Raw genomic sequence first — 27,501 nt, 5'->3', positions numbered from 1 at the left:
GGCGGCGGGGAGGCGGCGGCGGCGGCCTCCGCCGAGGCCTGGGCCGGTCCGCCGCCGCCGCCGCTGCTGCTGCTCGGCCGATGCGCCCGGCGCGCCCGCCATGGACAAGATCCTGGAGGGGCTGGTGAGCTCGTCGCACCCGCTGCCGCTGAAGCGGGTGATCGTGCGGCGGGTGGTGGAGTCGGCGGAGACGCCGCTGAGCCAGGCGCAGTGCCGCGCCATGTTCGCCCTCAGCACCCGGCTGGTGCTGCAGGGCCCCGACCCCTTCCAGCGGCAGGTGGGGCGGCAGGTGCTGGAGGCCTACGGGCGCTACCACCGCGCCGAGTTCGAGGCTTTCTTCGACCGCGGGCTCGTCCTCGGCCTCCTGCAGCGCGGCTACGGCGAGCTGAGCAACCGCGACCCCGCCATCCTCGACTACATCCAGGCGGGGCTGCGCCTCATCATGAGCTGCCCTTCGGTGCTGGAGCTCTTCGAGCTGCTGCAGGTCGAGGCGCTGCGGCTGGTGTGCGAGCGGCCGGCGCCGCCGCTCTGCGCCCGCCTCTGCCAGCTGCTGGGCGACTTCCCGCAGTGCCTGCCCCGCGGCAGGAAGCTCTCCCTCGCCTTCTGCCAGCAGCTGGTGCGCAGCATCGCCCACTTCCAGAGCCAGGGCAGCCGGGAGGCCGAGTTGCGCCTCTACGTCTCGCAGGTCACGCAGGTCAGCGGGCTGCTGCGGAGCGTCTGGAAGGCCGAGCCCGACACCTTGCTGCCCTCGCTGCAGGAGCTCTTCGCCGTCATCTCCGCCGCCGGTGAGCCCCGGGGAAAAGCGGGGGGGTGGGGGGTGGGGGGTGGTGAGCCTGGCAACCGAAAGCAAAAGCCCTGCCCCCAGCACCGCTCGCTTTCCAGGCGCTGCCGTCGAACCGTTGCTTCCTCGCCCAGGTGCAAAAATGCAACTTTTTGCCCACCGAGGAAGCAGAGCCTTTTCTTCCCACCCCCTACGAAGAAAAGTTAGAGGTGAAACGGTGCTGCAGAGCAGCACGGTTTTGGGGAAAAAAAAACAAACAAACAAACAAACAAAAAAAAAAAAAAAAAAAAACAAACCAAAAACAAAACCTGTTGCAATGCTTTAAATGATATACCACTTCTGGGTGGGAAAACTGAAACCCTTTCTAAACTAATTAGGGAAAACTGAAACTCCCATTATCAAAAACTGCTCTTCCTCCAGAGGCATACCTTAGGTCTTGGAACTGCATAGCCTACAAAACTATACGTAGGCTACACATATAGCATATATATACATATACATAGGGGTGTATGTAAGGAATATGTGAAACATGGGTATTGTAGGAAGGATTCACTGCCCGAGTAATGTAGGTGGGATTGTGAATAGGTCCTTTCTGACCTCAGATATCTAAGAAGTATTGTATTGGCTCACGTTGGAAAGTGCCTTTGCTGTTGAGGCGTTTGGGGAACTTAACAGTATAACACTGCATTTTGCTATAACTGGTGTGGTTAACAGGCAGTTGTTGAGGTGGGACATGGGAAATATCAGCTGCTTTGGATCCTTAAGTTCAACATCAAGTATGAGAAACAACTGTATGGTACACCTTTTTAGAAGATTACCCCTTTTCTCACTTCCATTGAGGAGGAAGTTGGCAGATTGTCTTTTCATTGCATGGGTAATAGGTGAATGAAAGGAGCTTGTAATTCAGCACTACTCCTTGTCCTTAATCCATTGAAACTTTTAAATTTTGTTTTGGTTTGTGATGATAGAATGTTAGATGTAGCATAGATTCATTGTCTCAAAACCTTACAACTACAGTGAAGTTGTAGGATAAAAGTTAAAGCGTATTTTTTGTGTGGGTTTCTTTTCGTTTCTTACATTGTGTCATATTCAACTGTTACAGATACTTCCTTTGAACCTTCCGTTGCACTGGCAAGTGTTGTGCAGCATATACCATTACAGATGATTACAGTACTCATCAGGAGCCTTACTACGGATCCAAATGTGAAAGATGCAAGTATGACTCAAGCTCTGTGCAGGTACTGTATTTCATTGTAAAAGGGGGACAGATCGTTTATTCTTGACTTTTTTGAAGTTATTTGTCACTTAAGTTGCATTAAAAAAAAAACCAAACCTAACCAAAAGCAATCAAAACCAAAAAAAAAACCCCACTTCTAAAATGGTGGTTGAAGTTATACTGTTTAGGATAATATATATTTATGATGCTGCACATGGTTCTCTCCTGGTTTGAGTTTAAGGTTTCTGCCTTTGTTGCTAATGTGGCTTTTTTTCTCATGCTTTGCTAAGGTGGATGAAGAAGAGGGTCAAATAGAAACTAAGAGGAAGCCAGCTGTGTTCTGTTTAGATGACATCTTATGTTTAAATCTCCCACTGTATGGGAGGTGGCATAAAAAGGAAACTTCATGGGGTTTACCATCAAGCTGAGAAACAAGGCCTTGTTTTCAGATGATCAACCTTTCTGGTTTTCAAAGAAGCTGAGTGGCTCTCACATGGTTGTCTTACTCATCATCTCCTCAGAAGAAAGGAGACAAATTAGTTTTGCTGCTTAGTTTTGAGATGTTTTTCTGCTTAGGCATCTTCATGACCTTTTAGTAGGATTCACAGGGGACAGCCTCTCGTTCCATTTTCTCTCAAGCCTCCAGAGGTTTTTTGGATGTCCTTTGAAGGATAGAATAGGAATGATGTAAAAACAGTTGCCTATTATACTTGTCTCTAATCTAAACATGAGTAAACGTTGAGATTAGTAGCACTGTTAACAGACTGCTATCCAGATTGCAATCTTGGTTAGTATCTTTACATACATGAATAATAGTGATGCAGAAAGATGACAGTGGGAGAAAGATGAAGACCTCCTTGAAGTTGTTTGAATTATTCTTTTTAAAGTGTATGGGAGAAGCTATTACTGAGCACTGAAGGGTAGATGAGTAAAGCAGCTAAACAGTTAGAAATCTGTACTGTTTAAAACAATTTTAGGAAAGGCTTTAAAATAATTTCATGTCTGCTCTGTTATTTTTTAACTACACCCATTTGAGTGTAGTGTAATACTTATACATTCATGTAGTGTAGCACTTTCATATCTTGGTGAAATACTGAGGTTCTTTTCGCACTGAAAACATGCTTTGTATTTACGTTAAATTGAGAAGTTGCATTTAATTTGAAAAAATAATTAATGAGAAGAAGCAGAGTTAATATTGTAATTTGGGGTAAGACATATTTCGTAGGGACTTTAAAAGAATATGCCTGACTGAACAGATTTTAACAAAGCTGTGTGCCCAGTCTAAAATTCAAAGCTGAGAAACTGAGAAGGATCTGTGCATGTTAATAATTTGCTAGTAAAGTGCTGGTGATTAATTTTCATGTCAGTGATTTTAACATTTATATTGTATTACTGGCTTCAGCAAAAGGCGATTGTATAATTGTAGCTTTAGAATGGCTTCCCTGTGTGCCTCTGCTTAGGGAAGTAGTGCAGTGCTGAGCTTTGGGTATAATAGGAGTTGTTATTTTCAAGTACCTGCTCTTGCTTAATACAAGCTGTGTGGTGGGTTTTTTCTTCTTGTTTGTGAAAGGGCGGTGCAATCTTATTTGCCTTGTTCATTCTCTGAAAGAATACTTCATTTTAAGAGCCTCTGGTTCTGTTCCATGGAACTAACTATTCAGGTACCCCTTGTTATTTTTGTTTGTAGATACTCTCATGTCAACACTGCATCCAGTTTCTTTTTGTGTGGCAACCCTTTGCAGTAATTACTCTCTTCTGGCTTAGAGGTGTAATTGTAAATAGGATAATGCAGCTGGAATGTCTGGAGCACCAAATGACAATGTTGTCATCAGGGTTGCATCACTCCCAGGGGATGCAGAAGTCCAGGCACAACAAGGTCTCCTGATGAGAGTCAGCAGAGCTTTGGTGACTGCAAATTAGAGACCTTGTTGCTCACTTCCTAAGGATAACTTTCATGACACTGAGTCTCTCTGAAGTTGAACACAGATTAGTAAATAATCTGTAAATAGAAGACTAATAAATTGGATCTGTTCGGTGAGGGGGTTATATTAGGCACAGGTTTGTATAAGAAAGGGTACTTGCTTTTTGGCATCATTGAGCTGTTCTTAATTGGCTCAGCTGTCTCATGAAACCTGATATGAAGTATCAGTGAGGAAAAGCAGAAAACTGTTGAATCTCTTCTGGGATATATGACTACTTTAAGGGTCTACTTCAGAGGTCTCAGATGAAGTTGACTGTCTATGCTCAGTATCCTGACAAGTATAATGCTTGTTTGCACTTTAACCCAAGTATCTCTCAAGAAAAACTGAAAATTTTGCCAAGAAAAACTCCAGACATGACCAGGCCCTTTGACCTGGTGGTAAAAGTGTAAAATATTGTAGAATATGTTACATTTTTTGGGGGGTGCCTGGTAGCGTGAGAATCTTTGTTGCTTTTTTGGTCTCTTTCTAATCAGAGGGACTTGCACCTGAGCTGCCAGCTGCTTTGATGTGGCTAAGACTGTGTTTTTGTGAAAGAAGGTACTGTCTGAGGTTGCAGAGATGATGTTATTTTTTCTGTCCAGAAATACCTTGTTAGGCACATATATGGATAGCTGACCTGCTCATTTTAGGGTAATATGAGGCAGAAGGTCCTCTTGAGGCTTTTAAGGTCCTTTTAATCTGGTCAAACACGAAAAGTATTCTCTGTGGTTTTATTCATGATCATTATGTCCCATATTAATATCTGCCTTTATTAAAAATGCAGTCATTGGTTGCAACAGAGCAGGAGCCAGATAAATGCAATGCAGAGAGGATTTAGTAGCCCAAGTCTCTCATTCACCTATGAGATCTCAGGTTTGATGCTTCTTAGGACAGTCTCAAGCATGTCTACAAGTTTATTTCTGTTTCCTCTGCTGTGTTTAAGAGTGTTGACTCTGCTTTTAAGAGCAGAAACAGATTTTAAGGATGGGAATTCTATCAATAACAAGACAGAGAATGAGGCAAGACAATATGAAGACAGAGAATGAGGCTTCTCTTCACAAGGGTAATCATACTGAAATGATAGTTGTTGTCTTATTAGTAACAAGGTTGAATAGTTTAGTAGCTAATTATACTGGCTAGAGGTGAAACAGGATGGCCCATCACATAACCAGGGCAATGAGTTGGAACACAGGAAGCCCCAACTCTCACCCGAAAGCAGTTTTTCATTTGGAGTTTGAGTCAGTGTGGTTGAAAGTGCATGTAGTATAAAGATGGCCATTGGGTATTTTAGAACAGTGATTCTAATCTAGGGCTCTACCAAATAGTCTTTACTTTTCTAAAAAGTTAATTAAGAGAACCAACTATATTGTCATTAGGCTTAAACTAACTGTGCAGGTGGTTGTGCTGCTGCAGAAAAATATCAAGCCTACAAATTGGGTGGGGGGGAAACGTTTGAAGTCAATAGGACTGTGAGGTTTGGGCCTGTTCTTAAGGTTAATTCTTTGCAGGCAAAAGCAGCTTTGGTCTACTTTTGATTCCCTGTTTTAGAAAGTATATAGAAAGGGTGCTCAGAATAAACGTGGCTGAATTTAACATCTTGAGGAAATGAGAGCTTTGTGTAAATTCAGAGCAATAATTATAATGTTGCCATGTTTTTCCCCAAGTTTTTTTGTAGTAAGATGGAAGAAACCAGATAAGGTCTGTGCTTGATTGTTAAAAAGGCAAGTCTAATGATTCTTGATTTTAGAGAAATCTTTGAATGTTATTTGTGCAGATAAAACATAATTCTAAGATACATCAGTCTTAGGATATGTGTACTATGCATTTTTCAAATCCTAACTAGAAACTCTATGTAAATGTTTATGGTGACACAGCATGCCTGAAATATGTGTCTGGTGTTGTTAAAGACCATGCTTTTCTTTTTAGTTTGGAATCTGAGGACTGTAACCCTGATTTCAGTCTGTTTGGAGCTCTTTTAATTTCCAGGAAGAACATAGGGCTGATAGTTTTGCTTCCAGTTGATAATAACTAACTATGCCTATTCATACTGATAGCAACTGTTTATTATACTGATTACTTGTAACCTGTTCAGTTCTGTGCTAGAATTTAGCTTCTTAAAATAATTAATCTTTGAGGAGCTTTTTCAGAAAAGAAGTAAAGCAATATACTTCCTGTTTTATTTGAATTATTGAAAAGAAATGTAGTGTTATGTAGATTGAGTGGAGCCTTTGGAATTTACCTGGTCCAGTCCTGCTCGAAGCAGGGCAAGCTTCAAAGCGAGGCCTTGTTGCTCAGGGCCTTCTCCAATCGAGTTAAGAACTTTCTGCAAGGACGGAGGTGCCTCAGCTTTGCTGTGTAACTTGTTTCAATGTCTTTCACCTCATGCTGAAAAAATCTTTCCTTTGCCTTAATTAGTGGTGCCTCATCTGGTTTGAAGAAGATCTTGTAGGCAATTAAAGAAAATGCAAGAATATTGCCAAGTAAAATCTCAGAACAAAGCCTAAATTTCATGTTTTAGCTGGTACTGCCTTACAGTGCTGTGTCTTAGAATTGCTTCAACTCATCTGCTTGTCTGCCTTAGCTATCAATGTAAATTTTCTATTAATTTAGAGGATAAATACCCCTGTTCTCCGTTGCTGATATTTCACTGTATTTTCTAGGCACAGATAAAGTCCCTTTACCTTTCCTTAGTTGTAATGAAATTCTTCCTGTTGGGGCACATGTAGGCCCCAGGCTGCTGGTAGCTATTGTAAGATCCTTAGAACACCTGCTACAGTGTATTTTAAATTACTATATTTTACCTTTCTAACCGAGAGCATTTTAGTTGACTTCCAGGAGCATAGTTCTAAGTTGAAGAGGCTTCTGTTTCAAATTTAAACTTACTAGTTGGTTTTGGTCTGGTTTGAATTAAGAAGCATAGGCGGGGAGGTCTGCAGATACTGACACTTACTCACCTTCAGTACTAGATTTTCGCCATAAAATAAAGGTGTTAGCTTAGTGTCTGTAAAACCAAGATTCGTATTCTTAAATGACAAGTAACATACTATACATGATAATTAATTTTATGTGCTGAAGGATTTGGGGGGGGGTTGCTTTTAATGTATGAAATTCTTATTAGTTATGGAGGTAAGTGTCTTGAGATAATAAAAATTATGTTTCTACTTGCCTAACAGTCTTGTATTACTTCTTATGAGTCTCTGTAACTACCTGACTAACATACAGAATCCTTTTGTTGAGATTAAAATTAGTGTTGTCTTGCATTTTTTTATTCTTACTCATTTTTCATTAATCTTTCAGAATGATTGACTGGTTATCCTGGCCTCTGGCTCAGCATGTGGAAACATGGGTGATTGCACTGCTGAAGGGGCTGGCTGCAGTCCAGAAATTTACCATCCTGATTGATGTCACTCTGCTTAAAATTGAGTTGGTATGTTGGAAAAGAACATTCAAAACTGAAGGAGTGGGAAAGGCATTTGTAGCAGCTACGCAGTTGTGTAGCATCTTTTGTATGGCAACATAAGTTATCTTCTTATTCTGCAAAGATGATGTAAATGTATCTGTAGCTTTTGGTTGCATGTAATGATTGTTTTAAATGGTTATGGATTTGGAGATCTGTTGAAAGTTTTACTGAAATTTCACTTTCTAGATTTACTGAAATTGATGTGGGTTTTTTTAGGTCTTTAATCGACTTTGGTTTCCTCTAGTGAGGCCTGGTGCCCTTGCTGTCCTTTCCCACATGTTACTTAGTTTTCAGCATTCTCCAGAAGCTTTTCATTTGGTAAGTTACTAAATAAATGGTTTTAAATTCTTTGAAATGTCATTCGTGCGTGTCTTCTAAAGTAGATGTAAAGAGTAAGAGAATTCATGCGCTCGGATTTCCTCTTTGTTTCAAGGCTCTAGAATCAGGTTTCTGTGCTTCACAGATTACTAGGCTTTCAGACTTCCAGGTTGCACCACTTTAATCTGTGACTGGAATCGAGCATTGTTCTTCCTGGTATGTACATATTTCTGGCAGTGGTATCTGGGCACTGCATTCTGTCTTTGACTGTATGCCTCCAGAAATCCATTTTTGTGGTGTGTAGTCTACTCATAAAGTTGTCTGCAGGTAGACTTTCAAGCACAACTATTTGGGGAAAACAGATAACCAACCATCTGCTATAGGTAACCTACCTAGTCACCCTGCATAGGTGCATGAGACCAAGAAGTACTTCGAGAAAGCTACCCTCTCTGTGTTTCAGTGTACATAGGGGCAACTGAAGGATACTATTTTTAATGGCTGCTCTTCAAAATGCAGTTCACCAGTTAGTGGTAGATATTTGGGCATGACAACTGTATTGGTACAGCAGGATGTATAGTGCCTTCCCTGTTCTCATACTCAGTGTTTAGCTTAAAATTTAAGTGAAATGTGGGTCCTTCACGGTTAACCATAGTAACAGCCTGGCACACTGTTTCTCTAAGCTGTCCCCAAGGTTCTTAGGCCTTAAGGGATCACAAGTCCTTTGATTAGTGTTGGAGTAATTGCCTTATGCCTATTGCACTGGTTTTTAATGATAAAAGTCTGAAGTTCCTCTCTTCCCTCTGCTGCCCTAATCTTTGCCTGGGATAGAAATTTGAGTCACAAATGAAAGAGCCAAGTAGTGTTGAGTGTGCTCAAAATGTGCATATTTCATGTATTTACTGTCTTGCTTTTCTTTATTCCTGAGAGACAAAACATTCCTGAGAAAAATGTGAAGTATGAGAAGGTTTGTTGTAGGAATAGGTGTTTGCTTTAACAAGGAAAGCTTCTACCATAGCCTGCATGCAATATTGCATAAACATCTGTTTTCAGGACTTTGTGACCATTCTCCCTCCATTTTTAACAACCTTCTTCACTACCATTTTTTGAGCTACTGCTGTCATTTAGTATCCTATAATAGTTTCCTGTTCACTTCTCATAAAAAATGGTCTGAATGTAAAATGCTTAAATACACATGTGATAAATATAAATGAATTTATTTTGCAATGCTTCTGAATTAATGTTCTCCTTCACTATGCATGAAAATCATTAGCATAAATGAAATTTTTTTATAGGAGATAAACACTCTGATTTGTACCTATGATGTAGAACTTACCATGATATGAGTACTATGGAATTCTAAAATCTACTGATGTATAAAACTTTAATTCAACCTCAAGCCACAAGTGATACTTCTGTGTGTGTTCAAAGTGTAACTTTGAGTATTATGCAGCATGCTGTGAGGAAGAATTTGGCACTCAATTTGAGAGAAATGAGAACTTGTACTTTTTCTGTTCTTCCCATTTGCTTTGTCTATGCAAAATTATCATATCTCAGATCTACTTCATACAAATCTTATTGTTGGAGCTCAATAGTTACTTTCTCATTGTTATGTATCCACATTTATAAAGCGAAAGAGGGAAGTTTTTCATTGCAGCTTTCACTGTTGACTCCGTAGTACACTGAACACTTAATCTTGGTGTGTTACTTTTTAAAGAGTGGATATCTTGCTTACCAAGAGAGTAGGGTTTGTTTCTTTGAGACATAAAAATATTCCTTAAACCTAGAGAACAACTGATATTTGAGAAAGTGGCAAATGAGTATTTTTACCTGTCCCCTTTTACTTTGGTGTTCTGAAGTATATTAATTCCTGTAATTGGTATACTTTCCTAGAATTAGAATATTCTTGTCATTTCTGTTCTGTATTTCATGTCTTTACTACCAATTTGTAACCTACTTTGTGATGAGAAATTATTCCATCCACTCCTTTCACAGTTAATCAATTTTGATCACTTAGCAACTGACAGAGGTGTCTAAAATATTTTGGTTCACAGTGACAAGTCCCTACTCCTTGGGATTGCATTGAAAAAACTTTCTACTTGCTGTTCTAAGACTAATGTAGAAAAAGTCTCATGGATTTAAAGATACAGAGCTGTGCTGAAGAAGGGAAAGGACGTGGAGTAAACATTTCTGATTTATACCCAATTTAAAATACTAATGAATCTGAACTAATCTTCAAAAAGATTACCATACCCGGGTTTAGCTTTTTTAGCTCATAGAAAGTTGCTGTTTTAGTTTATTGAGCCTAGCTCCCTCACTAGGTGGAGCTATGAGCCAGTTTCCGCCTTGTAAACTGAAATAGCATGAATGTATTCATTGGCTTTGGATCCCAAGCATTAGATTCTGTTTAAGGAAAATTGAGAGGTTTGTTTTAAAAACTATATCCATGAAATTAGAACAGGATACTGCACTGTTAGTGGTGGCTCAAAAGCAAAATGTTTGATGTTAATACCTTTAACAAGATGAGTACTTTGGACATTTGAGGCTGTTTAAAATCTTAACGTGCATTTTTTAAGTTCATGAAGTTCCAAAACGTGATAGGTGAGCTAAGGAGACCATTGAATAATTAATTGTGCTGTTTAAAAATTGTCATGAGTAAAGAATAACATGTTTTTCAAGCTGTTGTTTCTCAACCAGTTCCTACTTAAGAACAAAGGGTCCCACCCCGCCCCCCTCCCCCCCCCCCCCCCCCCCAGTCATTTGGTATATGTAAAACAGTAAGGTTGTTTGTAGAACAAAAAAAAAAAAAAAAAAGGAAAAGTGTTATTAACACTCTTTTTTGTTTGTTTTCCCATTCAGATTGTCCCACATGTGGTCAGCTTAGTTCACTCCTTCAAAAGAGACGGCTTACCTTCCAGTACTGCCTTTTTAATGCAGTTGACTGAATTGATACACTGTATGATGTATCATTATTCAGGATTTCCAGAGCTCTATGAACCCATTCTGGAAGCTGTTAAGGTATATTGGGAACATTAAGAGGGTGGAATGGTTTTGGATTGTTTCTCAAAAATGAAAGCTATAATCCCATAGATCTAAATTCTTTAGGATTTCTGCTAGGAAAAAGGAGCTAACCACGTAATCTAATGTCAGTTCAGTTTGAAATAAGCTAGAAAAACTGTCCTGAGTGTCAATGGTGTATTTATAGACAGACTTTAAGAAAAGCCTTTATTAAAAGTGCAATCTAATTTCTTAAGTCTTATGTACTTTTGTATATATGTACTCATATACTTTTGTGAGGTTTAGTCTAGGCATTTCGTTTCAATGCAACCTAGAAACTGTAACTCTTCAAATTATAAATTCAGAGCACTGATAGTATTGAAGAGAAGTAGGTTCTGAGGGATCATTTGGCATGGTGTTAGCTGCAGAACACCATTATTAAGCACTACACCTTAATACTGCAGTCAATACTACGTGCCTCTGAGTAAAGGAACCTAGCCTATACCATTTCAAAGCAAAATTTGGCTTTTTTAGGTAAATATTTAAATCATGTACTTGAAAAATAATAATAAAAATACCCAACAAACAAAAAGAACCCATCTCAAAAGAAATAAAAGAAACCTACAAAATGAAGAAAAACACCACAAAAACCTACTCGAGTATTGCTGCCTTATTTTATAGCAGTAGTATTGCGTTTAAATGTTTTGATGCTTACAAAGCCCTTATCAATTTAATTCCAAGTATTCTGGACTTTATTCTTTCATTCATATATTTTGATTTGATAGAGAAGGAATGTATTTCTAGCAGAATAGAGAATGATTTAGGGATCTGGTAAAGCTTGACATTTGAGAGGTGGTTTTTGGTGGCAGAAAGGATTCTGTGAATATGCAGGTCAAAGGTGACCACCAACCTCCTACTCCTGCAATTTGAGAGTTGAGTAAAGAAAGCTTTGAAGAGGAGGGCTTGGACGGGGGTGGTGGGATGGGTTGTATTTTCTAGGCTATCAGGGATATCAAGACCGTCTGAAAGAGAATACAGGAGCAAGTGAAGGTACAAGACTGCTGTATGGCAGGACCTATTACAAAAACAAATACAAAAACCTATTAAATGTGTTAAATATTTCTCTTGTAGGATATGCCCAAACCCACTGAAGAGAAGATTAAGTTGATTCTCAGTCAGAGTGCCTGGACTTCTCAATCCAGTTCTTTGCCATCTTGTTTATCTAGACTTTCTGGAAAATCTGAAACTGGGAAGACAGGTCTAATTAATCTAGGAAATACTTGCTACATGAACAGTGTTATTCAGGCACTTTTTATGGCTACAGAGTAAGTTGTTTTTAACAGCTCGTTTCATTGCAAATTAATTATTGCAGTTGTTGCATTCTTGCTTTTCACAGAATATTAATATCATCTGAGGTGTCTCAGCTTGCTAGAGCTGAGTGGGTTTCTTTGCACTCAGTTACTAAAAATCCTTATCCTTCTGTGCAGTGTCAGAAGACAAGACCCTTTTTCCTCACTGTTTCTGCTCCCTTCAGTATTGTAAAAGTTTATGGTGGTGCTTTTGCTACAATCTCAAAGCTATTGGAAAAAAATTTTGTCTCTCTAGCCCATTCTTACACATTTAAATGTTTAAAGAAATAGAGGGGTTTGTAGTTAGTTCTTACTGTACAGTGGTTTTGCATCTGCACTGGAACAGAATCCAGGTGTTGAAGGGATGTGTTAGGTGTCTTGCTTTCTTTCAAATTGAAGTAATTATCTGAGCTGGAATGATAACTGCATTGTTGTTAGAGTTCTAGCAAACAAACTAATGTCTGTCTTTTATTTCCAGTTTCAGAAGACATGTTTTATCTCTGAATCTAAATGGGTGTAATTCACTAATGAGAAAATTACAGCATCTTTTTGCATTTTTGGCTCATACCCAGGTATGTCAGCTTATTTTATCTGCTGTTATTTAAGCCTAGATCTATGTACCAAAATTTAGGAACAAACATGATACGATGGGAGTCTTCCTGAGTATATTAAAAATATAAATATGATAGATATATAGGGGAATGAGTCTGACTCCAAAAGCTCAGATTATGAGGATGGGCCTAGAGAAATCTGGATTTCCGAAGTGGAACATCTTTGCACTGTGGTGATTTTATAAACGGTTAGTAACAGGTTTTCTTTGAGAAGCCAAAATGAAAAAAATCCAAGTAAGAACCGAGTTGATATGCAAGTTGACTTTATGTGACTTTCTAGGGTAAATTGTGACTTTCTGCAATAATTTTTACACTAAATTTTTTTGTAGCTCAATTCTAAAGTTAACTTTATTAAACGTTCAGAATATTTTGTTAGTATGAGGAAGTCATGACAATTGTGTTCTCTTTGATTAATAACAACAAACTTGTTTGCAGAGGGTGAGGTTGGATCACCTTAAAAATAAATTGGTACTTAGAAAATACTGGTGGTGTTCTGAAGACAGAAAACATTAAGCTTGCCAGCAAGAACAGTAACTGCTATTACACATCTGGTTTATACTCACTACACATTTAATATTTGCCTGCAGGATCTTCTACTTTTATCTTTGTACTAGAGGTGATTACGACAAACTTAATGGCACTCTCTTCCTATGATTAAGTAGATTAAATGTTTGTTCCATGTGTTTCATACAGTTCCTCTAGAATAATGTAATCCAAAGTTCAGTGGTCAATATCAAAATAATATAACTAATTTTTTAAGTAGTTCTAATGTAACCTTGTCTGTCCCTCTCTTACGTGAACAGAGGGAGGCATATGCTCCTAGAATTTTCTTTGAGGCTTCCAGACCACCATGGTTCACCCCTCGATCCCAGCAGGATTGCTCAGAATATCTCAGATTCCTGCTAGACAGGTACAGTTATTGTGCCATTAATGGGAATGAATCTACAGTCTTATCACATAATGTTGAACTCTTAGGAGGAGTCACATAACAGTTCCACTGCATGAGTGGGGACCAGGAATTCTGGGCCTCGTTCCTGGCTGTCTCTGTTTTTTTTTGTATGGTCTATGAAGCACTTTTCTTTGTGGGTTTGATCTGTGGTAACGTCTGGATACCATCTTGTATTCACATCATTTAAAGCAGATTATCGTGTTAGTAATTTTCTATTTGTAAAAATCTAAATTTGTGTGTTATGTTAGAGTCATGGTCCTGTTGTAAAATCAGAGTAGCTGCTGAAAGCAGTTCAGTCCTGCATCTGGAATTTCATGTTGGTGGAGACAGCTGTATTTTACGAAGGCCAGATAAGTCATGAAGAGATGTACATGCATTTATAAGTAGTTTAATAAACAAGCAAATTAACTGTGGCACATGTAAAATACCTAAATTTATTAGTAGCCCTCTAATTTTGGCTTGCTGAGATGTAGCTTAAACAAGATTGCTTTAATGTACGTTTGACTTCTGGAAAATTTTATCTCAATAGTGCAGTAGTGTTCTCTCCCCCCCCACACCCCTCTTCTTGGGTTTCTCTTTTGGTTTGGTTTTTCTTGCTGTAGTTTAACTTCCTTGGCTACAAAATCCTGACCTTTTCTTTTCTTTGGAAATAGTCTGACACCAGATAAATAGCTACTTGTTCTCTTATAAAATCTGACATGCAGAACCAATCAATTAGAGAACTGATTTATTAAGATAATGTAATGGTAAATAGCAAAAATGTTGTTTGTCAGATTTTTAATACTTACCAGTTCTCTTGTATGTAATGAAACTCACATTAAATGTATTTGTATTCTCATACTCTGTTTTGGATAGTACTGACCTGTATGGTTCAGTTTGCTTGTATAAGAAACAACGAATAGCTTTTCTAATGTAAGACACTTCTAGCCACTTAACCATCTCCATTTTTTTAGCATAACTGGAAAGAAAGTCTGAAACGGTGCAACAATATTTGTTTGGAAAATAGCACAGCTACTTGGATTTATTTTTCTTTGTCTTCAGGCTGCATGAAGAAGAGAGAACCTTGAGAGCATTATCTTCAGCAAAGACTTCTGAAAGTATAGTGAGTGAAGAGTCCCAGACACAAGAAGCTGTCCATAAAGCACAAGTATTTGCTGAAGCACCTTATATAGGAAGTGAAGAAAGAACTCTAATAGAGAAGATGTTTGGAGGGAAATTGAAGACCACTATATGCTGTTTGAACTGCAAAAGTATGTCTCAAAAGGAAGAAGCTTTCACAGATCTCTCTCTGGCTTTCTGTCCTCCAACTTCCTTGCAGAATGTTGGCGCAAAATGTATGGAACGTTCTGAAGTGAAAGATGACTACATGGTGCAAAACAGTACTTCAGCAGCTAGTCCTGCTGGAGGAACACCTCTCAATGATATAGAAGTAAATGGTGGATGTGACAAAATCATGAATGAAGGAAACATAAAAGATTTTTCTACTGAGCCAAACTCTGAGAATACCACAAATTCTGAACTCAACAAAGTTCAAGATAATAGGGATATGTCTCAGAGGCTAGTAGGTGAAAACACCCTGTCAGTTACAGACTTACTGAATTATTTTCTGGCACCTGAGATCCTCAGTGGAGACAATAAGTATTATTGTGAAAAGTGTGCCTCTCTGCAGAATGCTGAGAAAACTATGCAAATCATTGAGGAACCAGAATACCTCATTCTCACACTTCTGAGATTTTCATATGATCCAAAGTGTCATATAAGGCGCAAAATCTTGGACAATGTGTCTCTGCCACTTGTTTTGGAACTGCCAGTCAAAAGAACATCCCCTCTATCTGTAGTTTCAGGAGGTTGGTCTGTTGGTGTTGAAATTTCTGATATTGGAGAAAATCTCGCTAAAAAATTGAAGCCCTCAGGTGCTGATGAAGTGACTTGCCCACAACTCGTGCCCTATGTGTTAAGCTCTGTGGTGGTGCATTCTGGTGTATCCTCTGAAAGTGGACATTATTATTCATATGCTAGAAATGTTACTGGGTCAGGTCCTTCAGGACTCTGCCACCAGTCTACAGCTCTTTCTTTAGTTTCTCCTCAGGATAAGTTGTTGACAGAGGAGAGTCCTTGTACTGTTGTAGAAAATGAGCTGGACACAGAGGTGCCAAGAGAATGGTTTCTGTTTAATGACAGCAGAGTGACATTCACCTCCTTTCAGTCAGTCCAGAAAATTACCAGTAGATTTCCAAAGGACACTGCTTATGTTTTATTTTACAAAAAACAAAATAGCACCTGTGGTTTCAGTACCAGTTCGGCAAATGGACTCTGGATAAATGGAGACCCTCCCCTACAAAAAGACCTCATGGATGCAATTACAAAAGATAACAAACTGTACTTGCAGGTAAGACAGAAATTGTATATGAAGAGTGGTGGCCTTAAAACTCACAAGAGAGAGTCTGAAAGAAAGAAAAAGTTTTTAAATATTCTGGTATATTAACCTTATAAATCACGAATCTTGCTTCCATCTTGATATTGCTAGACAGGCTTTCTAGTGAGGTTGTTACCATTAGATGGGAGTTGTCAAGAGAAATGGATTAAACTCATTTTGGTTTAAATTTTTATTCAAGATGCTTGTATAGGTCGTTTAACCACTTATAATTTTATGCAGGAGAGGCTTTTCAAACCATTCTAATTTTCATTGCCTTTAATAAATTATAAGAGTAGCTAAAGTATGCTTAAGAACTTCTTTGTGGTATTCTTACTAGCACACTTCTATTCAGAGTGGTTTTATTTATACAACTGTGCTTACCCAAATACTAAAACCACTAAAATGAAGACCAGATGCTAGTGACTAGGTTCTGCTTTCCCTTTGCTGCCTATTCTGCCTCCCTCTGTGGGACCAGCACTGCCAGCCACACATTCCCTGTGCTTTGAAAACTGTAGTAGCCTCTTTGATTTCTGTTAGAATAAAAAAAAAAAAACCAACCAAACAAACAAAAACAAAAAGAAACAACACCAAACTACTGTTCTCCATATTTCTGTATGGTTTGCTTTGAGCACTGCTGCTATGTTTGGATGGTGTAACAGTAAAAGTGTGTTTTACTGTGTCCTTTTTAAGTTAAGCTGTTCCTGCAAGAGTTCTAGGCTTACTCAAATTAGAAGAGCTATGCAATCTCCTATTAGACAAGAACAGCTAAATCTCACTGTGGAAAATCTGTTATAATAGCTGCAGGTATTTTACAAACATGAACAGGGAGTTTAAATTGCAACTCTGCTGCTGTTTTCACAGTGTGTGGTTAAAGCATTTGTTTTCTAACGGTCTCAGTTTATATGCCACCTTTTCTCTTGACTGCACAGGGTAGTACAAAACATGGCTTCTTTAGCAGCAATCTGAGATCATAGAACCATAGAATGGTTTTGGCTGGAAGGGACCTTAAACATCACCCAGCTCCACCCCCCCTGCCCCGGGCAGGGCCCCCTTCCCCCAGCCCAGGGTGCTCCCAGCCCCGTCCAACCTGGCCTTGAACCCTTCCAGGGAGGGGGCAGCCACAGCTGCTCTGGGCACCCTGGGCCAGCGCCTCACCACTCTCTTTGCAAAAAGTTAGTTATTTGGTGCATATACACAAAAATCGTTTTTTTATCATCTTCTAGACTAAAGCTTTCTCTACAGAACGTGTAGAGGAAGTTATAAAAAGCATGCAGTTGTTTTTTCTTACAGTTTACAAGTGAAAGGCAAGTTAGTAGTTTCTTGAAAACCTTTGCTTTGCAGTTCAAAGAAAAAGAAAATATAGTTTCCTCAAAACAGAAAAAAAAAGTATGTAGTTTTCCTTGGGTTTTATTTACTTTGTGGGTTTTTTAGTTCAGTTTTGTGGTTTTTTTTTTTAATTTATGATCATTTACCGACCTTTCAATTTTGGATTTTCAGTATTGGCTTTCTTTGTAGTACTATACTAATTTCAGAGTTGTTGAGATCTTGTCCTTTTCTCAGTTTAAATGAGGCTGATAAGAAATGCTTAGTTGCTGTTTTTCTCAAATTAATACTAATATCATGATTCACCAAATTAGGTTATGTTATCTTTGGGAAGTTGTATTTCATTGTTATTCAGAGTTCTAAACTAATATTTTCCTGCCAAGTTAAGAACATACTTTTTTTTGTCCCGAGAAAGCCTTTACTTTTTTAGAAGTAAAAAATCTCCATCTTATTGCTTTTGTTTTACTATGGCATACCAGTTTACCACATGATAAATTAAAATGTTTTCACTTAAAATACAAAAAGCTGCAATATGGGCAGCTCCCACTCCAGTTAAAACAAATTAAAAATCCCATTCTGGAAACAAGTGGAAAGCAGGGAGGCGATGTTCTGTGTTATTCTTAGTCCAGAGTACTGTGTTGGCTATCAAGTTTTACTTACTTGATTTAATATTTGTTGGGATTAATATAATCAGCCTGAAAACGTTCAACATTTTTTAAGAAAAAATGATATTTCTTGCAAAAATGCTAGTGCTGTATGCTATACTGGAACAATTTAGTGTGGGTTAACATTAATCAAGTCAATATATTCCTTGAGAGAAGAAGGGTATGTGCTCATTTAGCACAAACTACTGAACAGGAATAAAGCATGGAAGATCTTTAACTGCTAAATAACTTTTAGCATTGAAGACACAAGTAGTATGTGGTTTTTAATCCTAATCCTCATTCAAGAAATTTTAATAATTGATAATTTGATCACTGCTTCTTATTTCTCTTGTATCTGCATATATAGATACCTTCCATCCATTATAGAAAATGTTTTGTACACAGCAGCAATGAAGCTAAGATCATGACCGAGGTTTATCCGATCTTCAGTGCATTGTGTCTGCTTCTGCATAGTATTTCTAAGTGGCTGACAAAAGCTGTGCTTGCAGCTCATTTACACTCTGTACCAAATGTGATGTGCTTCTCTAGAGTGGTGAGAGTCATCCCTTGCACATAAATCGTGTGTAAGGTACTGTTGTTGCTGTAGTACTCTCCCCTCAGCTTGTCCCTGCCTGTAGGGAAGCCTAGTGACAGTAGAACAATTACACTGTCACAGTATTGTGAAAGGTCTGTAATAGGAGACATCCATAAAGTAATTTAGCTTCATAGCTATGCCAAAATCTTGTGCTATCCAGTAACTGCAGTAAAGGCAGACTAAAATAAATTGGGGGGGGGTTTTGCCAGATTTAGCTAGAAAATGTTAGCTGTATGATTGTACTGTTCTTTTTGTCTAAAATTTTAAGGGTTTTTTTAATATAGCATAATCCACAAACCTATTGTTGGTGCTTACGTTTTTCTGTAATACAGGTTGCTGGGTAAAACTGGACTAGTGGTGTTTAAGAGGTATAAAATTGCCATAAAGCAGTTCTCTGGAGGGGTGAAAGAGGAGGAGGAAGTAAGGAAAACTGAGGTTTTGGTTTGGTACTCTGCTGCATTAAAACAAACATTTTTTTTCTGAAATATTTTACAAAAAAAAAAAAGCCCAGGTACAGTGTAGCAAGTCTCCCACTGTTTAGTTTTGAGAAAAACTCTGTTCTAAGCTAAACAGTTTTGCAGTGTAGTTTTTCAACTAAGCAGGGTATTTATGCAAGGCCTGTTACTTTAATCAAAATTTTCTGTTGAGTTCTGGTACTAGAAGTGAGTTCTTCATGTTCCCTTGTTATTCCCAGTAAATTTACTTCATTTTTGATGTGTCTTATAGATTGCAGGTATGTAAGAATCCACATATTGCTGAAGAGGGTCATATCAACTGAAGGACAGTATTATGCTGGCATATCTGTGTAGACACTGTCCTCCAAGTGTCTTTTATATAATTTTAGAAATGAGTATGCATTTCAGTCGTTCGCAGTGTAAAATAGTTTCAAACTTAGGCTGTGTTTTTCTGAGAGGTCAGAGTAATTTAAACCCACAAGTACTATTTTTATCAACTGTGAAAGTACATGGATGAGAATAAGTTTAGTGCTTTCATGGTAGTATAGTACAGTCTTCCAGGTTCTTGGCTCTGTTCCTTGCTTTCACCAGGAGGTGGAGAAGAAAAGGCACAGTTCAAGGTATGGCCCATGTAATGACTAAAACCCTGTTAAAATTTCCTCCCATTGCCTTTAGGGAGGTATGTAGTGATGAAGTGTCATGGGAAGGAGTCTAGCAGTATGAGCCTAAGCACCTGAATACTTTCATTTTCTTTCCTAAAGAAATAAAGCTTCTACAGGTCTCCTGTCTTTTTCTTGTCAGTCCTCCAGAGCCCAACACCTGCCTTCCTTCCCTCAATTTTTGAAGCTCTTGGCCAAGTTGGTGCAGGGTTTATGAAACTAGTTGGTGCAAGGTTTATGACACTAGTTGGCCAGAAACGAAGTAGTGTGTGATATCTGTCATGGGGGAAAAGCTTATGCTCACCCTTTCTTAGATGTCTAAGCAGCCACAGGGACATTCAGCTGAAAAAGCAGCTGGCAGGAGGCTGTTCTTTCTTGTCCCTGCTACTTGTGCAGGTACTTTTTCCAGCAACTGACTCTGATTTTATGGAGTGCTTGAGTTCCTGAGACTTAATTTGAAAACAGAATTAGCATAGCAGGAACACTTGAAAGTTGAAAAGCTGCACTGAATGGAAACTGAATAGGTTTTTCATCTTTTTGACTTTTATCTGAGTAAGTTGTTACTCTGTGCAGTTGAGTGGAATAAAAAAGTTTTTTAAATAATCAACATTGATTATTTAAAGGTCTTATCTTTCTATTTGGCAACCAGGAACAAGGACATCTTAATTGCCTAGATGAAAATTCATGTGACGTGTACATCCAAAACTGATGTTCTGTTAGCTTATCAGCGGTCTTATTCTTTAGTAACATCCCATGTTGCTATAAAATACGATTTTACCATGAGCTTAAGTGGATTTAATTATCATTCACATATACTTACTGATGTTTGACAGAACTGTACATCTCAGATTTGACTGTGGATCTTCAACTTGAACTTCAACAAAGCCATTTAGACTTAGAAGTCCAGAAGTTAGTGCTTCTGTTGCAAAATTTGCTAGAAATAAGCTTCTTTGAGGACTTGAGGTTGGGTTGTGGGTTTTTGTTTTGTGTTTGGTTTTTTGTTTTTTTTTTTTTTTTTTTTTCTTCAGATTGTCTTTATTCTTTCATTTCAGGAGCAAGAGCTTAGTGCTCGAACACAAGCACTTCAAGCTGCCTCAGCCTCCTGCTCTTTCCGACCCAATGGATTTGATGACAATGACCCCCCGGGAAGTTGTGGACCCGCAGGTGGAGGCGGAGGGGGTGGGTTCAGTACTGTTGGTAGATTAGTTTTTTGACTGTGAAGACAACTGGGAATACACTGGTTCCAAAGCAGCCCAGTACTGCGGAGGACAACTGAAATATTGGAACTTTGTCAGATATTGTACCAAGTTTTGAGACTTGAGCCTTGTTCAAAAGCAAATGTTGGGTTTTTTTGGTTATGTTTTATTTGAAATAAATAAGCGCATAATGAAAAAGAACTACCTCTTAAAAATTCAGTTGCTTTTATAGTAAGATATGCCTGCCCAGAAGTCAGAAAATGAAGATTTTAAGTAGTTTCTAATGACACTGCGTTAAACTGAACACACACATCAGTTTCTCTTGTCCTCATCCACTGAATGAAGAAACTTCGTTTTTTACGCTGACGGTCTTGCTTTATGTGGAAATACTTACAGATAAGCTAAACTACACACGTAGTCTCTCCCCACCACCTTATTTTCAAATCCACTACTTTTATGGATTTCCAGAGACGATGCAATTTATAATGAAGGCAATAACTTAAATGTGACATGATACATAACTTTCCAGACTAAGAATTATTCAATATATTTCCAGTGTAAATGTAAAGAAGAAAAAATAATTTATAAATATTTGCTAAGTTGTTTTCCAAAAAAGTGCATGTTCTGTAGGAACAATGTTTTTAAATAGAAATTGTTAACTTTGTAGCATTTCTAATTGTTTTGAGGATTATAAAATTATTTCAGGGAATATATCTGCTGTGTATTGGAAAGGAGGAGATTCTGTATGTGCCTTGCAGTACTTTAACTTAAACTTTCTGAGGCTGCAGAAAAGGGGAAAAATGCGTTAGTCAATTATTTTTTTGTCAGTATTAGAAATCAGTACACTATAGGAAGCTATTAGGTTTCTGGAAGTAAAAATCTGCTAGTTTGAAATGCAGTGTGTTGCCCATTATTTTTTTTTATTATTTAAAAAATACATACCTAGTGATCTATAACTTTTGTGGCCTGCATTGCTAAGAAAAATCTGGTCTTAAGTCCTGAAGTGTGTTTGTGAAATCACAGAGAGGCTACCTGTATTGATTCTTGCTGAGGATCTATGCTTCTAAGAGTCCTTTGAAGTTCTGACTTCTGATTTTTCTTGTAGTGAGAAATTTCTGGTGAGTTGTGGTTTTAACTGTCTGCAGAAGACCAAAATGGTGCTTTCTGTGGAGCACTGTTTGCTTAATTGTTAGGCCAGCAGAGGTTAAGGATCTACTCTTTAAGTCTTGGCAGAAATAGCAACTTTGTTTTCCATGCGCAATGAGGATAACAGAAGTAAAGGAGTTACACTGTTGAATCTGGTGATTAATTTTTAACTTGAATAATCTTAGTGAAGTGTAAATTTATTTAAAGTATTTTTACAAAATTATGCACTGTTTTCCTGTGTTTTTATATTCTACTAGGTAACAAAGTGCATCCTTAAAAAGCATGCAAACCTGGCAGGTGTGAACTTAACTGTACAAAAATAAACACATTTCTTAGAAAATGCCTTTAAAAAGCATAAAGTAAGTTCAGAAAATTAAACCTTGTTCATATGTTATCAAATACATGGAGTTTAGTTTGAAAGTTAACTTAGCTTGCAAGCTATTTTTATATTATCACTAAAACTATGCTATTTGCTCTGCTATAGGTTCATATTCTACTGTTCAAGAAAGCTAGAGAAGCTCACTATGTCTTTAATAGTTCCCCAGCTTTGTTTTGACCATTTGTAGTACCTCGGCTTTGACCTATGCCTTCATTTCAGCTGTGGAAATGTGGAATGTTATGAGACTAGTGTGAGGAACATTCTCATTTCGTTGTGCTTGGACAAGGTTTTCTTTAAAGCTCACTTCGCCTTCCAATACTCTAACTTTCAGTCTAAGAGGGTTATTACTTCCTTTTAGGCTTCTTAGCCAGTTAGGTCTGGTTTTAAAACGTTTTGTATGACAGGTTAATTTGGCTTTTCTCTCCCAAACTATGAGGACATACTAAAAAGCTGTCTACTTTGTGCATTACAGTGGGAGTATTTTGTGTTTCTGTATCCATTTACTGTTCATTTTAAAACACTAGTAAATAAAAGCAGGGGCAGGTGTTTTTACTCTATATGAAATAATAATTTTTGTAAAGGTCAGTTTTGGTTTTATGTTCTCACAGTAGTAAATATACAAATTACGTAGCCTACCTAAAAATAACAGGCAGTATGAGTCTTGTATACCTATTGTACTATATTTCATGAGCTCTTTGAAGGCTTTCTACATCCTGTTTGTCTGTTCTGAACTAGGTGTTAAATATGGAAATTTTATACGAGAGTAATGCCAATATGATTGGATCTCCCTAAATATAAAATGATGGTATGTCTCAAACTGAAAATAACTTCTTCCTTTCCCCTTGTTGACTCCTGTTGATGCAGTCACTTCGGGTTTTACAAATAGATTTTTAAAACTCAGAATGCCTATTTGCAAGTCTGCTGACCTGACAACCATCGTAGGCTGATTCATACCTAACCTGAAAGGCTTCAATAAAACTAGTGAAAGTGGAGAAGTATTTCACGCTCTAAAATGTACATCTTTTTTCATTGTTTACAGTACTGGTGTTATGCATGCTCCTATCCTCTGGACATAATGTGAGAGAACAGTGTGCATATTTGTTGCCTGTGAGTGAATGCTGAAGTGTTTGTTTATTGACCTTTTTGGCTCCATTCTTAATTTGTTTTCTATCTAAGTCAAATCACTAGAAAGATACAAAATACATAATACTATTTCTGAAGCCTAGGTTTTGTTTCCTTTTATGAAGAATATAGTATTGTACGGAACTAAAGGATGACGTATCTTTTCAAATCAGATTTCCATTTATCAAGACTGGTTGTGTGTTGGTGTTTGTTTGAATGGCCAGTGGAGTTGTATTAACTTCCTTCCATACTGTTAATTTTGTACATTTTTTTCATTTGGAGCATTAAAGTGAATTGTTGTTAATGTCACCACAGATTACAATATCTACAAGCCCATTTATCCAAGATGAGGGGAGAAAAGGCTTCTTTATATAACTAAACAAATCACACCTTCTGGCTAGCTTTTTTTCCTTCCTGTTTTTTCTGCTTTGTTCCCTACTCTGAAAAGTTAAATATTTTATCTTCTCTATGTGCTGGAAGTATAATTTCATGGCTAAGCCTTTTCTGTCTGTAGCAGTAAGGTGGTTAGTGGAGTCAGAATACTGATTTTTTTTTTTATATATATATAAATGACAGGCAAAGGGCAGAAACACTGTGAGCTAAATGAGTGTTAAAATAAAAGCAAGTAGGTATAAACTTCCTGTAAATAAGATTTAGATTAGAAACAAAGTTCCTAATTACTAGAACTAATTCTGGAACAGCCTTCCAGGCAGAGGCCTGCTTCGAAGGAAGAGCCAGGTATATCTGTGAAAGAAATTAAATGCAAAGTGGTGTCTGAATAGTAGGCAACTAGACTTGATAAACCAGAGGTCCCTTCTGGTTCCTTCCTAGAGTTTTGGTCTTCTGTTGGGCTTCTCATCTTGACAGATGGCCTCTTCTGCTTTTAAGCTTCAAAGATTAAAGTATAAATGAAGGGAATGCTAAACTACAACATAACAAGAGCAACAAAGGTTGACTGTTCAATTTTGGGTGGTGTTGCCCTCTGATTTAGGAAAGTGAGGCGTAAAAATTGCAAAGTGGTGGAAAGTGGAAGCTAGGAAGATTTGTGACCCAAATAAGTGTGCTCAGTTTCTAACACAAGGGTGATGTCCTGCTTAACAATCTACTGTGGGATGTAATGGGTTGTAGCACTTGATATCATCAGTAGGCTGTAATCAAATGTAAATTATTGGACTTACTCAATGGGTGAGCAAATAATCTATGATCTAAACGAGATCAGAAGAGACAATCTTAAACTTTCATGTTCCCTACAGCCAGTCATCATAGGTCTACCTTAATCTGAATTCATAGCTATGAGGAATATGGTCTTAAATTGCATAGGTGTCAGGTCAAATGTAATAGTTAAGAACTGAAAATTGTGTGACTGGCTGTGTACGACACTGTGTTCTGCATGGACATAGGAGCTAGTGAGTTATCCCTGTTTCAGTGGGTTGAAGAGTCTTGGCCTGTGAGTTGAGCTCTGGCTATGATCAGTATACTGGCTGTGATGTGTAGTGTAGCACTGGCTTACCACATGCTTTTTATCTTTTTTCTAATGCATGCGCATCCCCCCCCATTCACTATGAGTCTTGCTTTTGCTTGAATGAAGGTATCCAGATCAAAGGGAAAACAAAACTGGCCAGAGTGAAGCAGAGATTAAAGTTTTTAAATACATTATGCTGCTTTCTTATTTAGAACAGAAGTATTTTTTCTAAGTCTGCTGGATTCTAGGCAGGTATGTGGATTTATGATACACATTTCTTGTTGCTGCTTTTTGCGGCAGGGGTCGTGTTTCTAGCAGTCCGTTGTTAAAAGTGCTGGAATAGGCATGTCAAAATGTGCGACCTGTGACTGGGCACCTAATGTCTTGCTGCCACGTGCATGGCAATGCCAGGCTACGTGCTGCTTGCTGTCCCCAGCAACAGCCGTCGGAGAACTGTGACTTGCTGGGCGGCCAGTTGGGACCTTCACCATCACCTGCATCTGCAGGTGGGCAGAGGCAGCCCCGGGGTGCTGCCTTGGCATGTCTCTCTGCAGCGGGGGGCCACAGGAGGAGTTTGGGGTGTGCTAGCTCAAGCAGGGCACAGTCCCCAGCCCCCCCGTCATCCCGCCAGGCCCAGAGTGGGTAACTCGGGGACCCCTTCCAGCACAGACGGAGACTGGCACCTGTGGAGTGGGTGTGTGGGAAAGGGGGGCAGGGAAGGAGAAGTGCTGGCACAAGACTAAAATGAGACTACAGAACTGCAAGAAGGAAAGGATGGCTCCAATCTGAGTTAACAGTTGCATATGTTTTTAACGATAACTTTACGTGTATCTGCTGTAAAGTTGTAACTTCAGTGTAATTCCACCAAAGGATACTCTGTCAACAATGCTTTGTTATCCAAGACTAATCCTTCTAAAATTTCCCTTATATCAGCATGGTTGAGGGGAAAAGGCCTCTCAATAGGCATGCTGAAAATACGCTACTGAGGAGAGTATTTCAGACTGACGTTACAAAACTAATTCAGCAACAAGATACGTGATTGGGCTAGCAGCTGTATTATCAGACAGCATCCTCAAGGCCGGCGGTTTCCAAACTTCTTCCAATTGCACACTCTTATCAGTAAAAACTTTGTGTGCATCCAATATATGTATATTTATTTATTTATAAATTATATATGTATTACTGTCGTAATATATTATGTACATACACAAGTAGAAATTGGAACAGTAAGAGATAAAGAAGAAATAAACATTATTTTTAAATTATTTAAAATTTTGTTTATTAATGATAATAAACCCACTTTCTTCTTGCACCCAAATGGGTTGTATTGCACATCCCCTGGTGTGCACGCACCTCGCTTTGGAGACCACTTCTGTGGGCTATATTGAAAAGAGTTTTAACTTGATGGGAACAGGTATCAAAATTGACCTGTTCACAATAATGGTTTCTTTTACTCAGTGAATATAGACTGTTATCATTACTTTATGCTGCATGACCATGTTTTGGATATGTGTTTATTCTGAATTCTTGTAATATTTGATGCAAGGGCTGTGAACTGTTTCACCATTTGTTTTCCTACAGTGTGCATTAAGTGACAAAAAAAGAGGTGTTAGCCTTAAGCGGTTTGCAGAGATACAAAGCCAGTCCAGTTCTGAGGGGAGGGCATAACTCTTGCCAAAAGAAGGAATGTGTTAGTACTTGGCTTTAAAGGTTAGTACCATTTTTCAACTGACTTGCTCTTTCTCAAGTGTTCTCTGAAGAATTACAATATTTAGTGCTCAACTCTTTCTTTTAAAGTTATTTAATTTTCTTACTGTATCTTTCATGGTGTTTATTCTAATGAACCACAACTGAAATAATTTTTGCAGTATGCCTGTTCTTAAATCCTGTTGTTGTAAAATAGCATAAATGTTTAATGGTATTTCATATCAGTTTTTAAAAATGGTTGGGGCAAATGAGTGTTTTATCATATATGTGCTGGGCTGCAAAAAAGTCAAAATATGTATATTTTTTTTGCCTTGGAAGGTGTCTGAAAGTACCCAAGTTTTCATGTGTTTGATTTGAGTTGAAAGATGGATATTCTAGTAAAATATAATGGGGAGATGGAGAAGAGGTGTTTAATTATAAATTGTATCTGTAAAGCTCAGATTGAAGCATCTCACACAAAAGCATGGAAAATAATTCAGAGCAGAGAACTCCTCATGGGCCAGCGAGATCCAGAAAACCAAGTGTAGGCAGTAGCTGAATTTCATGTGTATTTTGGTTGCAGTGATATGACAATGTTTAGTTTCAGTTGTCTTCTCAGTTGGTGTTGTTTAAATCTCCAAAGATGATGAAATGACCTTCAATTTGTTGAATTAATAAAGACTATCATCGTTGGTTAAAATGCAGCAGTTATCAATGAACATGGAAGGTATGGCATGGAAACATTCAGGCCTCTTGTAAATAAAGACAAGGTTCTCAAA

The 27,501-nt window shown here is 38.3% G+C and overlaps 1 protein-coding gene across 1 annotated transcript; it reads left to right on the top strand.

Annotated features, from left to right (window-relative positions):
- USP38 (ubiquitin specific peptidase 38) lies at positions 1-27,501 on the top strand. Its single transcript, XM_033001714.2, has 10 exons — positions 1-785; positions 1,884-2,019; positions 7,256-7,385; positions 7,635-7,736; positions 10,593-10,751; positions 11,862-12,055; positions 12,558-12,651; positions 13,494-13,600; positions 14,681-16,028; positions 20,784-27,501. Exons 1-10 carry the CDS (start codon positions 101-103, stop codon positions 20,943-20,945), a joined length of 3,117 nt encoding a protein of 1,038 aa, XP_032857605.2. The 5' UTR covers positions 1-100; the 3' UTR covers positions 20,946-27,501.

The sequence above is a fragment of the Tyto alba genome, unplaced genomic scaffold (assembly GCF_018691265.1).
Source record: "Tyto alba isolate M040663 unplaced genomic scaffold, T.alba_DEE_v4.0 Super-Scaffold_23, whole genome shotgun sequence".
NCBI classification, from domain to species: domain Eukaryota; kingdom Metazoa; phylum Chordata; class Aves; order Strigiformes; family Tytonidae; genus Tyto; species Tyto alba.
The sequence above is the reverse complement of the archived record's forward strand: the minus strand, read 5'-3'. Positions and strand labels throughout refer to the sequence as shown.